At 36.8% G+C, this 13,965-nt stretch overlaps 2 protein-coding genes across 5 annotated transcripts in view; one reads left to right on the top strand and one right to left on the bottom strand.

Moving 5' to 3' along the window:
* ST7L (suppression of tumorigenicity 7 like) overlaps positions 1 to 13,965 on the bottom strand; it is a 207,135-nt gene that overhangs the window by 70,204 nt on the left and 122,966 nt on the right. The gene's annotated exons all lie outside the window — the stretch shown is intronic.
* CTTNBP2NL (CTTNBP2 N-terminal like) overlaps positions 1 to 13,965 on the top strand; it is a 43,801-nt gene that overhangs the window by 11,863 nt on the left and 17,973 nt on the right. For both annotated transcript variants that reach the window (XM_016124311.2, XM_036235251.1), the window contains one exon: positions 2,342 to 2,449. In XM_016124311.2, coding sequence (XP_015979797.2) covers positions 2,351 to 2,449 — 99 coding nt within the window. In that variant the 5' untranslated portion in view covers positions 2,342 to 2,350. The remainder of the gene's footprint in view (positions 1 to 2,341; positions 2,450 to 13,965) is intronic.

Genomic DNA, 13,965 nt, shown 5'->3' with positions numbered 1-13,965 from the left:
TTGAACAGATGAAAAACTTTGATATAGGCACAATCTATTATAGTTCTTTATATATTTGTCTCTTATTCTTATTTAATTGGATTCTCTAACAAACAGTTCTTGATTTTTACCCATTGAAGCTTAGAACGGGACCAAGAAGGACTCCAGAGATTATCTATCTAGTCTGTCTTCTTTTACCTGTGAGGAAACAGCGCCAGGGCAGCTGGGTCATATTTTTCCTCAGGGCCACATAGCCAGCTGCTGTTCAGCGGCAGGGCTGAGACTAAAATTCTGCAATTCTCACCCTGAGTCTCTTGCGTTTTATTCATACCACTCTGCTTCTTTAAGCCACAGCTTTGGATCTCTAAATAAGAATATTTAAGGACTGTAAAGATATTGAAGAAAAAAAGTAATATGTCTGAACACTGTCATGTTTTGTGCTGTTCCTGCCTGCCCGTCTTGGTGCTTATACATCCAGCTGATTTACTCAGTGAAGTTGATACTTACGGAGTACCTTTAGCGGGTGTCCATTATCCCGATTAACATCGTGGAAGGGGAGTGGAAGGGCATAAAATGCTAGGATTTTTCCCCTGCTATATAATCTCTCTGAGAGAGAGAGAAACAAATACGAAACCATCAAAAACTGAGTGTGGGGGTCCTCTAACAAACCAGTGTGACTCAGCTGGTAGTTTCAATTCCTCACCATTTTCCACTCCAGGAGGCTATTGCCCTTCTTTTACAAAAGGGCAGGTGAAGATATTTCTGAGGTCTTTGGTTTGGCTTCCCCCGAATTTGGTAATACCATTCTAAGAATTTCTTTGGAAAATGAGAGAGGATAGTAGTTATTAATAATTAAACCATTGTTCATCTTGTATCAGGAAGTTGGCAAGGTGTTCTACATGTATGAACTCAGTCTCCACAGTAACCCTATGAGAGGGATGTCATCATCCCCCTACACAGATAATAGAACTGACAATCAGAAAACTTGCCCAAGTCACGTAAGTAGGAAGATGCAGGCCTAGCATCTACCTGACTGCAAAGCCACGTGCTCTTTCCAGCATTCCATCTTATATTAAGTTTAGCTGTATTAGGTTTGTAGTTGTTTTGCTCTTTTAGTTTTTATTTTTAAAATAACTGTTGTGAGATAGTTCTCTAATACCAAAGTGAGACTCTTAACTAGTCGCATAAACTCACTATTTAGAAAGTTTGCAGTTAGAGCTCAAGTTACACTGAACATATGTTACCACGTGGCAAAAGATTTGTATAGCCTCGCCACACGGCGAAGTCCACATTTCCTCCACGTTCTCCTTCATCTAAAGGCAGTAGCCCTGGAAGGAATCAATGACTCTTTTGTGTGCCGCCTAAAGTTTAATGTACTCATAAGAGCTGGGAATTCCTGGAGGGTGTGTGAACTAGTCATGTTGTGATTCACTTTAAAGAAAACTGTATGAGAGTGTCAATTTGGAAGTAAAAAGTGGGAGAAGGAAATTATTATTTGCTCTACTTTGGAAGTTATAAAATATATTTGACCACACACAATGGTCAGAAGACTTTTTAAAGATTGTAGAGCCATCTAACTTCTATCTATGTGTGGTTTGTGAAAAATTAATCTTGTGAAAAGGCCTGAACTTGTGCCATGCAATTTGCCATTTAACTTATTTCAAAAGATGCCAGGCCATGTAGAAATGCGAACTTGTTTAATGAAATAAATCCAGTTTGTAGTAGCATGGCCAGTTAAGATGTTCAAACAATATAGTAAAATATTTCATATAGTAAAATAAGACTTAGATGCACATGGTTGCATCTAAGTCTTATTTTACTATATGAAATATAAGTATTGTGATATTCTCTGTGAAAGTAGACAATTTAAAAGAAAAATTTCTCCCATACTCCCACCGAACATTATCTTTGCTCAAATTTCATTTCAACCAATTTCAGAGGGATGCCAGAATGTTTTATATACAGTTTTGGAATCTGGTTTTCTAAAACTGGAATTTTTCATTGTCACAATTTTTCAGCGAAATAGTATTGATTATACATAACACAATTTTACTTGAATTTCTAGTGAACAGAATTAGTCACTAATTCATTCTGAGACCTTCTAGGATGTTTGTAAATATGCATGGAGCAAAAATGATAAAAAATTAATCTTTGTGAGTAGTGACGAAATCAATAAAGTGAATTTTATCTTCTCTTACTATTCAGTCTGTGATTGTCAAGAAAACGTATTTTTCTATTTAATTTCCTTTCTTCAAGCATTTTATACTGTAATTGTTGCTCTTCTCTGAATGTATTTTTTTCTTTGATAATATCAAATTAACTCTGTCTTCTGGAGGTTGTCTGATTGTTGTCTCTGTTTTAGGCTTTCAGGATGAATCTGGAAAAACTCAGCAAGCCTGAACTCCTAACACTCTTCAGTATTCTTGAGGGAGAGCTTGAAGCAAGGGACCTTGTTATAGAAGCTTTAAAGGTACGTTAAAAGAAAGCAGAGAGAGGTCATCATATGTTTTCAAAGTTGTTTCATTGGTTGTAATTTCTTTAACTAGGGTATTTCTTATAGCCCCTGTACAAGTTAGAGGCCTAAGTATACATATCAATACTTGCAGTGGCAGCCATGTATGCGGTATGATTTTAGGGACACTGGTGAAGCCTTCTACCCCAAAAGTAGTTCCTTTCATCTTTCTACCTAATGTCTGGACATTGAACTTCATTCTTCGTGGCCTTAGTTTTATTTGAACGCCAACCTCTTAATAACTTGACGAGACCTGCTTCCTAAAAAATGTGTATATACCCATATGCCAAAATTCAGTATATACTATCTGAGATCAAGGACCCTGTGAAGACTCATCCATGGATTCCCTAGACCCCTGATTAAGAATTCTTTCTTCTGTTTCAGTATTTGATATCTATTAAAATATAAGGGGTGGGCGGGGGGCAGTGTGGAAACTGTACTTTTCACTCAATTTTGCTGTGAATTGCTCTAGAAGATAAAGTCTAATTTTAAAAAAAAATGCAAGAGGGCATAACTCCTTTCAAGTGTCAGGAATCTGTGAAACACCTTGGTAGGGCTGCTTCCCCGTCTGAGATCTGCAGAGGGGAAGAGAAGACGTTAAGGATGTCTGTGTGAGTAGTAGGAAGATGGTACCCCAAAAAGGAGAGGAGAAACGGCCAGCGAAGGTGAGCCTCGAACGTGCTGAAGAAAGTATAGTCCCTGCAAGATGCAACTGAGCCTAAGTATCTAAGAAGATTTTTGTAGTTTAAAATTTTAATTAGAGGGTATATATAAAGTTCATCAGTGAGAGGTTTATGAAGTGCTTTACTACATATTTTCAAAATTATCCAAGTTCTTTATTAGTAAATATTGTATTATTCATGTGCGTTCATAGGAAGCTCCTTTGTTGAAGTTTTTTTTTTTTTTTTTTTAATGGAAGCAGAGGTAATTAATTTTCTCTTTGCCATTCTAGGAGCTTAGAGAGTAGGTGATTTTTCCTAAGCAGCCAACCTAATAGAGTTCATACAAAAGGATATATCTTTTCTTTCGCTTCTCTTTTTTTTTTTTTTTTTCCTTCCTGCCCTGAAATAGAAGTGTGTTCATTTGGGGGGTAGTCATATTTGAGTAGTCTTTTCTTGGATTACTCTGAAATTATAATTGTGATAAAAATAAAAGCCGAACCTGTTATTTCTATATGCCGTTAAACTTAGAACGACATTAAGTTATGTTATTTAAGGCCGACTGAAAAAGACTGACATTTCTAATTAAATGTGCCTCAGGGTAATTTTTCACTGAAAACTATTGCCTTTTTGTTTTCCCTTGTAGCTTTGTAATGTATGATAAGTAATTTCCAGTGCTTTCATTTCTATAGAGTGCGTGAGGCAGTTCCCTTGTGATATGTGGGGGATGGAGTCTGTCTTTTCTTCCTTTCTCTGCTTGTTTCAGTCTCGTTTGACATGGCTTCACATGTTTATGGCTGTGACACATGACTAATCACGTAAATGTTAAAGTTCATTGCCTGAGTCTTTGCCTGCCATGCCGCTAAATGTGTGACCTTGGTCAAGTCATTCCATCTGTCTGGAACAAACCTTCTTTGTCTTCAGTTAGAATAAGTGATTAATAACTCATATTTATGTGTAACACTTGGCATGACATTGCACATATTCCAATCGTGTAGGATGCATTTCTTCTTTCCCCTCTAATTATATCCCGTCGGTGAATATCACGTAAACCATATCAAAGGAACCCCATATCAGTGGTTGCTGACCATCTGAATGGATGTCTCTAGAAGCCCTCAACAATGCCTGACTTTAGTCTGTCACGTACACACACACTACTGGTGATTTCTCTGCCTTTCCGTGTACATCTCTGAGCACTATTTCTCATAACCCCATTCCACTATTACCGGTAGTCCTAAGCTGCTTAAACCCAGGACACCATTCCATTTTTATCTGATCAATGAAGAGAAAAGGGAAAAAAAAAAGGATTAGGGAAGGTCTGAGCTCGCTCCTAAGCCTCACTCCTCGTGCCCGTAGTTCTTCCCAGTCCCTTCCCCTGGCTCTCCTATGAGACCCCTGGCTCTCCTCACCAGAGGAGTCATCTGCTTAGAACCGGAAGAGTTTCACTGCCTAGTGAAACCAGGAAGACTGAACCAGGAAGAACTTTGTCCTTGGTGACCCCTTTTAGAAGTCAGAAAGCATTTTCCAGGAGCAGCATTATTATAAATAGCAATCAGATTTTATAAAACTACAGTAGTTTGGCATTGTGTGTTCAACAGATTCACCTGAGGACCTACCCACTACTTGCACGGGGATGCAGTTTCCATAAATACCACAGTCAACTTATACAGAAAGTTGTCAGCCTCACCACCCTCGTAACTGGGGCAGGGGTTGGAGGGAGGATGGCCGCCTGTCATGGAAAAATCAGAGAATGACCTTATTTTCTCTTTGCTTTTCCTCTTTAGAAGCCATCTAAGCCTGTAGACTTTATGTGCCTCTTTTGCTAATCATTATATCCTCAGCCCCCAGCATCGTGCCTAGCAGATCGATGCTCAATAAATATTTATGGAACAAATGGAATGATTTTGCCATTGTGGTGTGTTGCTTTAAATGATTACCATATTTCAAAGCGAATGTTGTGAATTATTAAATTTTACAGCCTGTTCTTACATGTGCTGTAACATACTGCCTTCTGTTTTTAATGTGACCACATGCTTAGGTGCTTTGGTGCACATGTTTTCCTAAAATATATTTTTTCTGCAGGAATCCAATTTTAGTCTCTTCAGGCAGCTTCTGACACGTTGAAAGAGCAGCTTGAGAAGCAAGAGCTATAATTAAGAAAGCATTTTGATATAAGATACCATTCAGAACCAGGCACAAGTGCTGTATTTAGTCTGAGCATACGGCCCAGAGGTGATAAAGTTATCTTCTGAGGCTTAAGCTATATGCAGTGTAGGTGAAATGAATAGCTTCACCAGAAGTGATACATCTTTAAACAGTCTATTGTTAGAGAAAATAAGTAGCAGCTGAGGTCCGAATTATTTCAGCCCTTTGAAAAAAGCAACTGCCATCCCAAATTCTTAAAGTTAAAATGAAGTCTCAGTATTAATTTTGTTTTGTTTGTTTGTTTGTTTGTTTGTTTTGATTCTGTAATATGTTACTGCGTTATTTCTATAGTTCTTGCCTAAAACAAACACCTGTTGGACTTCTTGGACTAATATGGCAGCTTACTAATTTCCTTCCCTTTAGTAGTATTCTTTCTTAATTCGTGCTTAATGGGTTGAAAAGGTTTTAGTCTTTGTTCAAAATGGGTATGATTGATCTTTCCTTTCTATTCAAGTAAAAAAAAAGATATATATATATGCACACACACATATATACATATATACACATATATATGTTAAAGTTCATATGTGTGTGTATGTGTGTATCTTTTTTTTTGACTCCTCACCTTCAAAATAGATCCCCCCCCCCCCCCCGGGATATATAACCTCTTCTTCAGCCTTGCATTTGGAACAGAACAATATGGTTCATTCACTATTGCTGCCAAATAAATAGGTCACATTGGCAAAGTTTGGGTTTATATAGGGATATGTTATAAAGTTGCCATAGTTTATAAGTAGATCCTACCTATGGAATTATAATTATAGAAGAGCTTCATTCATTTTCCAAAATATTTGCAAAGTGCCAGATTGCAATGACACCCTTCTAGAGCCCCCATAGTCATGTTCCTTTTTCTCCCCAAAATATAAAAGCCTCCTCATTCTTCTGTTGCAGCCAAGGCATGTTTGGCATAGAACCAGAGAAGCGAATAGAAAATAATGTAATATTCAGCCTCTTCTGTATTTGAAGCCTAATTGTTACAGAGGCCGTTTATACTGTATTTGGTCCTAATTGAACTTTATATAAAGTATTTTCTGTTTTAGAAGGAATTACATCAGAGAGAAACATTCTTTATGAAAGTCTTTCCCTTTGACCACTTTATTGCCATGAATGAAAACACTATAGGAATCCCCTCCACAGTGAAAGCAAATCATATTGCTTATGAACTAACTGTTGGAGGCTGGGGGAGAATCACACAGTTCGGCAAGAGAGCCTCAGCTCATTAGTTCCAAGCAAATCTAGGAAAGGCTTCCCAGCCTGGTCTGACTGTTTCGGAAGAAAATGGGGAACCTTAATCAATGGCCAGTTTGAAAATTTGGAAAACAGATTTGACTGCTAACAAAAATTAGATTCGTTTATTTTTTAATCTTCCACATTGGGCATATGATATTTCTGCCTCTTAGCTCTGATGCAAAGCCACACTTAGCTATGACCGAGTAGAACCTACCCTGTATTTATTAGGATCATTTTATTTTAAAGCATTCTTTAAATTGCTTGTACAATGTTAAGTGGTAAACTATTACCACTTTCATGTAGAATTAGCTTAAGAAGCCTTAAATTCCTTCCCACTGATGTCTCAATCATAAAACAGTAAAACTCTTTTTTAACAGGTATAACTCTTTTAAAGCTTAGATAGGACTTTGTTGTTTTTGGCTAAAGGCCATTACAGAATTCCCTGAGCAAGATCTACTGACAAAAAATGTTCTAGACAGGACAGAGTTAGAAATTAAATATTTAGAGTATGAGATTATAGTATGCTATTCATTCTATTGGTTTAACTGTTTTGAGTTTTTAAAGCAGCCAAATATAAAAATTAAAAATCCAAATATTACATTTAGGTCTGTGTTGAAATAATAAATGATTTATAGGTATATCTTGTTTTATTGCACTTCAGTTTAGTATTGTGCTTTACAAATTGAAGGTTTATGGCAACCCTGCTACAAAAGATTAAAGTTGCTAAAGGCTCGGATGATGGTTAGCATTTTTTTTAGCAATAAAGTACTTTTAAATTAAGGCATGTACATTGTTTTGTTTTGTTTTTTTTAGATATAATGCTGTTACACACTTAATAGACTACAATATAGTATAAATAACTTTTATATGCACTGGGAAACCAAAAAACTAGTGTGACCACTTTATTGCAGTGGTCTGAAACTGAACTCATAATATCTCCGAGGTATGCCTGTACTTTTGCTGAAAATATTCTTAAAAAAACAGTAATTATAAGGATCCATGACAGTGCCAAATATATAGGAGAAAAAAGTTATCATGGCAGGCACTGTGGCTCAAGAACATCACAAATACAAGTTCACTCTAAGCGAAGTCTGACATATGTTTTTGGTCATGGCCTTGTGCCTCTTATGGAAGCAAATTATTATAAAGGCTGGTCTGAGATGAGGAAGGTAACATTGAATTTAGCAATCAGCATACATTGTCCTATATTAGTAAGCCTGTCAAGGGTGTTTACATTAAAGGGAAAAAAAACCAGATGTTAGCCTGCTTAACAACACATCTGTGAATGTACTTTAAACTCAAAGTTGATGCATTCTTCAGCACCCGTAAGCCTGGACCTAACAATGCTTTGGTCAAAAATGATCCCATTTTGATAAATGATTTTTAGAAGAGCTTTTAGGATTGGGGTAGGTAGTTTAGATCTTTGATAAAGATCACATGAACATAAAAGCTATAACTGAGAGAAGTTCAACTTCTGCCTGAATAAATGAATTAGAATATAAAGAAACAAACAGAACTTTATTGAGGAAATTGTAAGACTTCGGAGTTATATTCATTACCTTTACTATGAAATATGGTTTAGAAAGGAATTAATCAGTGGCCATTTTGGGCTATATTTTAATGTGTTGTTATAGTCGGAATGGCTGATATTTTTTATTCTCATTCTCTCTGAATAAAGTCCATATATGATATCCTAGCTTTTCATAAAAGAGATATAAAGATAATTACTAAGCACACTTCAAAACTATCAACTAAAACATTCAATTATGGGTAGCTGTTAAGAGCATGAGCTTTCAAATCAGACAGACCTACCTAGCTTTGGGCTCTGCCATTTCACTGTTGTATGATCTTAGGCCGGTTATTTACCCAGTATGCTTTATCTGTATGGTTATAGTGAGAATTAAATGAGATAGCAAATGATAATCGAGGTGCTTAGTGCTCAATTACTGTTATTATTATTAGGACATGTTTTAAAGTCCATCTATTTAGTAACAAGGTATATTCCATAAAGAATACAGATTCCAAAGCACTAATTTGCTGCCTTTCATGAGAAAGATGAGTCTTTAAATTAAATCTTTGTCAATTAACAGGGCTTGTACTTTAGCTTGTTTTTCTTACGGGAGTTGATGGTTTCGAGTTGGTCTGGCCTCACCCCCAGCTGTAGTTTGAGACAGCTGGCAAGGGTTAAGGGTGTACTCTGGGGCATGAAACAGATGTTATGTTATATTCCTCTCTTTCTGCCTTTATAATGAAAACAGGAAACACAGGGACAGTGTCGAAGCCTTTTTAGAATTGATTTTTTCCCATTGATTTCTTTGTTTATTTCTCTATGTTTGACTTGGGATACTGTTATAGTTTGTTTTTTAAAACAGCTTTATTGAGGTGTAATTGACGTAAAATAAACTGCATATATTTAACGTGTACATCATGATGTTTTGACATATGTATTCCCCATGAAGTCATTACTATAATAAGGAACATATCCATCACCCCCCAAATTTTCCTTGCAACCCTTGGTGACCCTTTTACCTAACCTTACCCACTGCTCCCTACCCGCTGTCCCTAAACCGCTAATCCACTAGAGATTAGTTTACATTTTCTGGAATTTTATATCAATGGGATTATGCAGAATGTACCTTTTTTTTTTGCAGGGGTGGGGGGTACCTGGTTTTTTCACTTGGTTGAATTATCTTGAGATCCATCCATGTTTTCGTATTAATAGTTCGTTCCTTTTATTACTGAGTACTGCTCCATTGTATATGTATGTACCAGTTTGTTTTAGCTGTTCATCTGTTGAACATTTTCATTGTTTCCAGTTTGAGACTATTAACAATGAAACTGCTAGGAACATTTATATACAAGGATTTCTAAGGACATGTGCTTTAGTTTCTCTTGGATAAGTACCTAGGAATGGAATGGCTATATTATATGGCAGGTGTATAACTTTTAACTTTTAAGAAACTGCCAAACTTTTTCCAAAGTGCCTGTAGCATTTTACATTCCTCCAGCATGTATAAGAGTTCCAGTTGCTCCACGTCCTCACCAACATTTGGTATGGCCAGTCTTGCCATTTTAGCCTCTAATAAGTATATAATACCTCATTGCAGTTTGAATTTGCAGTTCCCTATTGACTAATGATGTTGAGCCCCTTTCCACGTGTTTATTTGCCATCTGTGTTTTCCTTGCTAAAGTATTTGTTCAAATCTTTTGCCCATTTTTTAATTGAATTGTTTTCTCATTATTGAGTTTTGAGCATTCCTTACATATCTAGATGCAAGTTCTTTATTAGATATATGCCTTTTCTCCCGATCTGTGGCTTGTCATTTCATTCTCTTAACTATGTTTTCATTTTAACGAAATCCCATTTATCAATGTTTCTTTCATGGATTTCTTTTTAGTATCACCTGTAAGAAATCTTGACCTAAACCAGGGTCAAAAAATTTTTTTTCTTCTCCTATGTTATTTTCTATAATTTTTTTTGTTTAAAGTTTTACACTTAGGTCTATAATACAACTTCAAAATTGTTATATGGTACAACATGCAGATCAAAATCCTTTTTTAATATGGCTATTCAATTGTTCTAGCGCCATTTGTTGAAAAGACTTATCTTCCTCCATGGAATGGCCTTGGCGCCTTTGTCACAATCAGTTTCTCATGCTTGTGGGTTTATTTCAGGAATCCGTTATGTTCCATTGATCTACTTATCTACCCTGGTGCCAACACCACATTGTCTTGATTACTGTGGCCTTATAGTAAGTCGTAAAATTAGGTAGTGTTAATTCTCACATTTGTGTTCTTTTTTAAAGTTGTTTTGGTTGTTCGTGGTCCTTGGCATTTCCATATGAATTCTAGAATTGGCTCATCAATTTCTCCAAAAATCTTATTGAGATTTTGTCTTCCTTTTTTTCTCTCTCTCTTTTTTTTATGGGGCAACTAGAAATAACCTCTGATTAATTCTAAATCACAAGGCTAACACATGCAAGGAAGACACAATAAGAGGAAGTCAAAAAACAGGAATAAGCTGTTTCCCTTTTTTATTTGTTTTAGTTTCAAGCTGAATAAATGTAATAAAAGTCCCCACTGCCATAATCTTTTCCGTAGCCTGAGAGAGAACTGTGTGCTCTGTAAAGCACTTAACAAGCAGAATTCCCCCTTTTCTTTCCTTAAAGGCAGAGAAAAAGAGACCAGTGAAGATGTCAGAGAAATGCGAAATTTGTTTATTCTTCTGACGTCTTCGCTCTTGAACCCCTAAATGCCACAATTTGTGATGTGAAGGATGACATGTGATAAGTTGTTTAGCAAGTAGCTGATGTCAGGCAATTCTTTTTTTAAGAGTGAGCTGTTATATATGGGAGTCAGTGTTTTCCTGAATGAAACAAAGATGCTTAATTACTTAAGAATGCAGTCCCCCTTTTTTATAAATACCCAGTTTTTGTATGACCCATACAAATGCCCAGCCTTTCCTGCTGCTTTTGGCTCTTTTCTGCCAGAGTGCCCGCCACTGAGCCTGGTGCTCTCCTTTCACGAATTTCATTCCCTTTCCCAGAGCAGAGCACTCTGGGAACTCCTACCATCCTCATGGGAACCGAGCCCAGGGGGTAGAAGGAAGGGGCTTTGCGAGATGTGTTTCTGGCTTCAGCACTTGCAACTTAATACTGTCTTTCTCTCGCCTCCTTTTTTTAAAATATGCACACTGTTCTTTATCTTATTTTTCACTTATTATATCTTGGAGAATGTTTCACATAAAGATCTCTCATTCTCTTTAATGGTTGCATAGTATTTTATTGTACAATAATATCATTTATAAGAAATATCGTATAAGCAGGAAGATGGCAAGGAGTTAAGAAAGACATTTACTTTTTAACTATTGTTACTTCTAAGTAGCTTGTTCTTCTCACATAATCTGTGGTAGTTCTAAAATATAGTTAAAAGCGTGGAGACAGGTGTAGCCTAAGGAAGGCATGATCTTGTTATCTCCATAACCCTGATTTTTTTCCCCAAAAGAGCAAAAAGTAAATTTCCCACTAATTTTCAAATTCTGCTTTTTCACAGGATACCTAAAAGTTATTCTTTAAAGTAGATCTCTTTCTCACAGGTCATGGACTCAAATTAAATAAAGCTAACCATATGTGTATGAGCTACAGCTAACGACTAAAATTTCGAGAAATTATTATCATAGCCAGAGACCTACGACCATTCAAAGCATTTTTCTTGTTTTCAGTTTCATACATGTAGTTCATAATATTCCATTGTTTAACAACAACAGAAAGGATCTTCTGCCTCAGAAGGCTAACTGTGCCTAGTGAGTTCCAAGAATGCATAACTTTAAAAAAATTTTTTAAACCTAACTCAGCACCTAGCATACTCTCTGTATAACAGAAGCCTAAATTTGTTGGTAGACATAAGTATGTGACTGTGTTATTAAATTCAGAAGTCTCTGTTCCGATTGATTGGAAACTTCATACACAGAGCCTCTCACATTATTGTACCCAATAATTTTTTGTAGACTTGAATCATAATGTGATTCCTCTTTTACTTTTGTCTGCACTACATTAGTCATAATATGAGAATTTGTCCACTCATGCTGATAAACATCAGAGATTGTGGGGATTTTCATTTCTGTTTTCTTTCAGTCTAATATTTCTTTTTTCACTAAATTTAAGCTCCATGAGGGTACTTCATCTTGTTCAGCACTGCATCCCAGATATATAGAACCTAGTAAGTTCTTCAGAAATATTTGTCATGTGATGGGAGGAGGTTGAGGGCTGGGTAAAAAAGGTGAAGGAATTAAGAAGTACAAATTGGCAGTTACAAAATAGTCATGGGGATGTCAAAAATATTGTGATAACTGTATAGTGCCAGGTGGGTACTAGACTTATCAGGGGGATCACTTCATGAGTTATATAAATGTCTAACCACTATGCAGTACACTTAAAACTAATATAAATAATGTTGAATGTTGAATTATAATTGAAAAATAAAAATAATTTAAAAAGAAAGAAATATTCGTCATGTGAGAGAATAAGTTCGGGATCTTTAAGTCTAACTGGAATGTATTCAAGCCTCAAAAGAGATTGCCATTTAGTAATTCATATTTTTGAAAAGAGAGGTTTAACAATAGTAGTCTAGTTTCCTAACTTTTACCGTTGTTGATAATTCCCACTCAGTGACCTCTACATTTCACCCTGTACTAAGAGGGAACAATTTGTTCTTCAGGCAGGAAATTATTGCTTTGTGTTTGTTTCCATTTTTGTAGTAATTAGGATATGTACCTTTGTTCACTATGTATTTGTATTTGTCTTAAAAAAAATATCAAAGACCATATTTTAGTTTTCAACTGACATTTTACCTTGGTGTCCTTTCCTTTCAACCTGGGATGTGGCCATCTGCCTTCCCCAGCTAGTAGGTAATGGGAGCTTTGTAAGCATCAGAGAAAAAACAGCATCGTTTTAAAAAGGGCACAGCGTTGCTCATCTTTCTTCATCTACTTGGATATATATAAAAAACACTGTTTCCCAGCGAGGACCTCTGCGGGCATCTGTCTAAATTACATGTGTGCTCCCTCTTTCAGAATGTATTTACTTTCCCCCATTTCTCCAGTGTTTTTTTTTGTTTTTGTTTTTGGCTTTCACAAAATCTTCTTTTCTCCTTTCTCTTTTTGCTCTCCAAATTGATGACTCTGAGCTCTTTTCCCTTTAAAAGTTTTCTTTTAGTTCTTGTCCTTCCTTCCTGGCAGTGTCTCCATCAATGGGACAAATGACTAACTCCTGCACTTAGACCTAGAAGTCATTAGAGGAAAAGAATGCTGGAACGAAGTCTTAGAGGCTTAGAATGGAGCCCGTTTTCCCTGCCCCTTATGAGAGTAAAATGGGAAAGCGGTCGTGGAAATCCCATTCTTGTCCTTGGCGACATTCCAAGTTTCCCGATGGTGTTGCCATCCTTTAGAATAAAAAGGAAGAGCCCGTTTAGCTCCTGACAAAGGTAGCTCCTGCTCGTCCTCTGATCCATGCGTATTCTACGGCCCTTCAGTACAGCGTGGTTAGGAATGCACGGGCAGCCTTGGGTCACGGGCAGCCTTGGGTCGGGATTACTTGGATTGCTAGTGGCAGTGGCCAGCTTCGGCACGCTCCATCTCACCGTGCATTCAGTACCTCACTGCAGGGATGAACACTGCCCGTTCACGTTTAAAGTTGTCAGTAGACACCCCACCGGGCACCGACAGCCCAACATTTACTTTACAGTCTCAGCTGCTTTACCCTTCTTTCCTTTCTGTTCTCTGAAGAAAAACGATCCTTCTCAAATCTGAGTCCCAGTCTACTCGTATGATGGCTGCTTGAAACTGAATAGCCGGCTAGTTACGACCCGCTGTGGAAGGCTGCA

The sequence above is a fragment of the Rousettus aegyptiacus genome, unplaced genomic scaffold, assembly GCF_014176215.1.
Source record: "Rousettus aegyptiacus isolate mRouAeg1 unplaced genomic scaffold, mRouAeg1.p scaffold_m13_p_17, whole genome shotgun sequence".
NCBI classification, from domain to species: Eukaryota; Metazoa; Chordata; class Mammalia; order Chiroptera; family Pteropodidae; genus Rousettus; species Rousettus aegyptiacus.
This window is presented reverse-complemented; position numbering and strand designations above follow the sequence as displayed.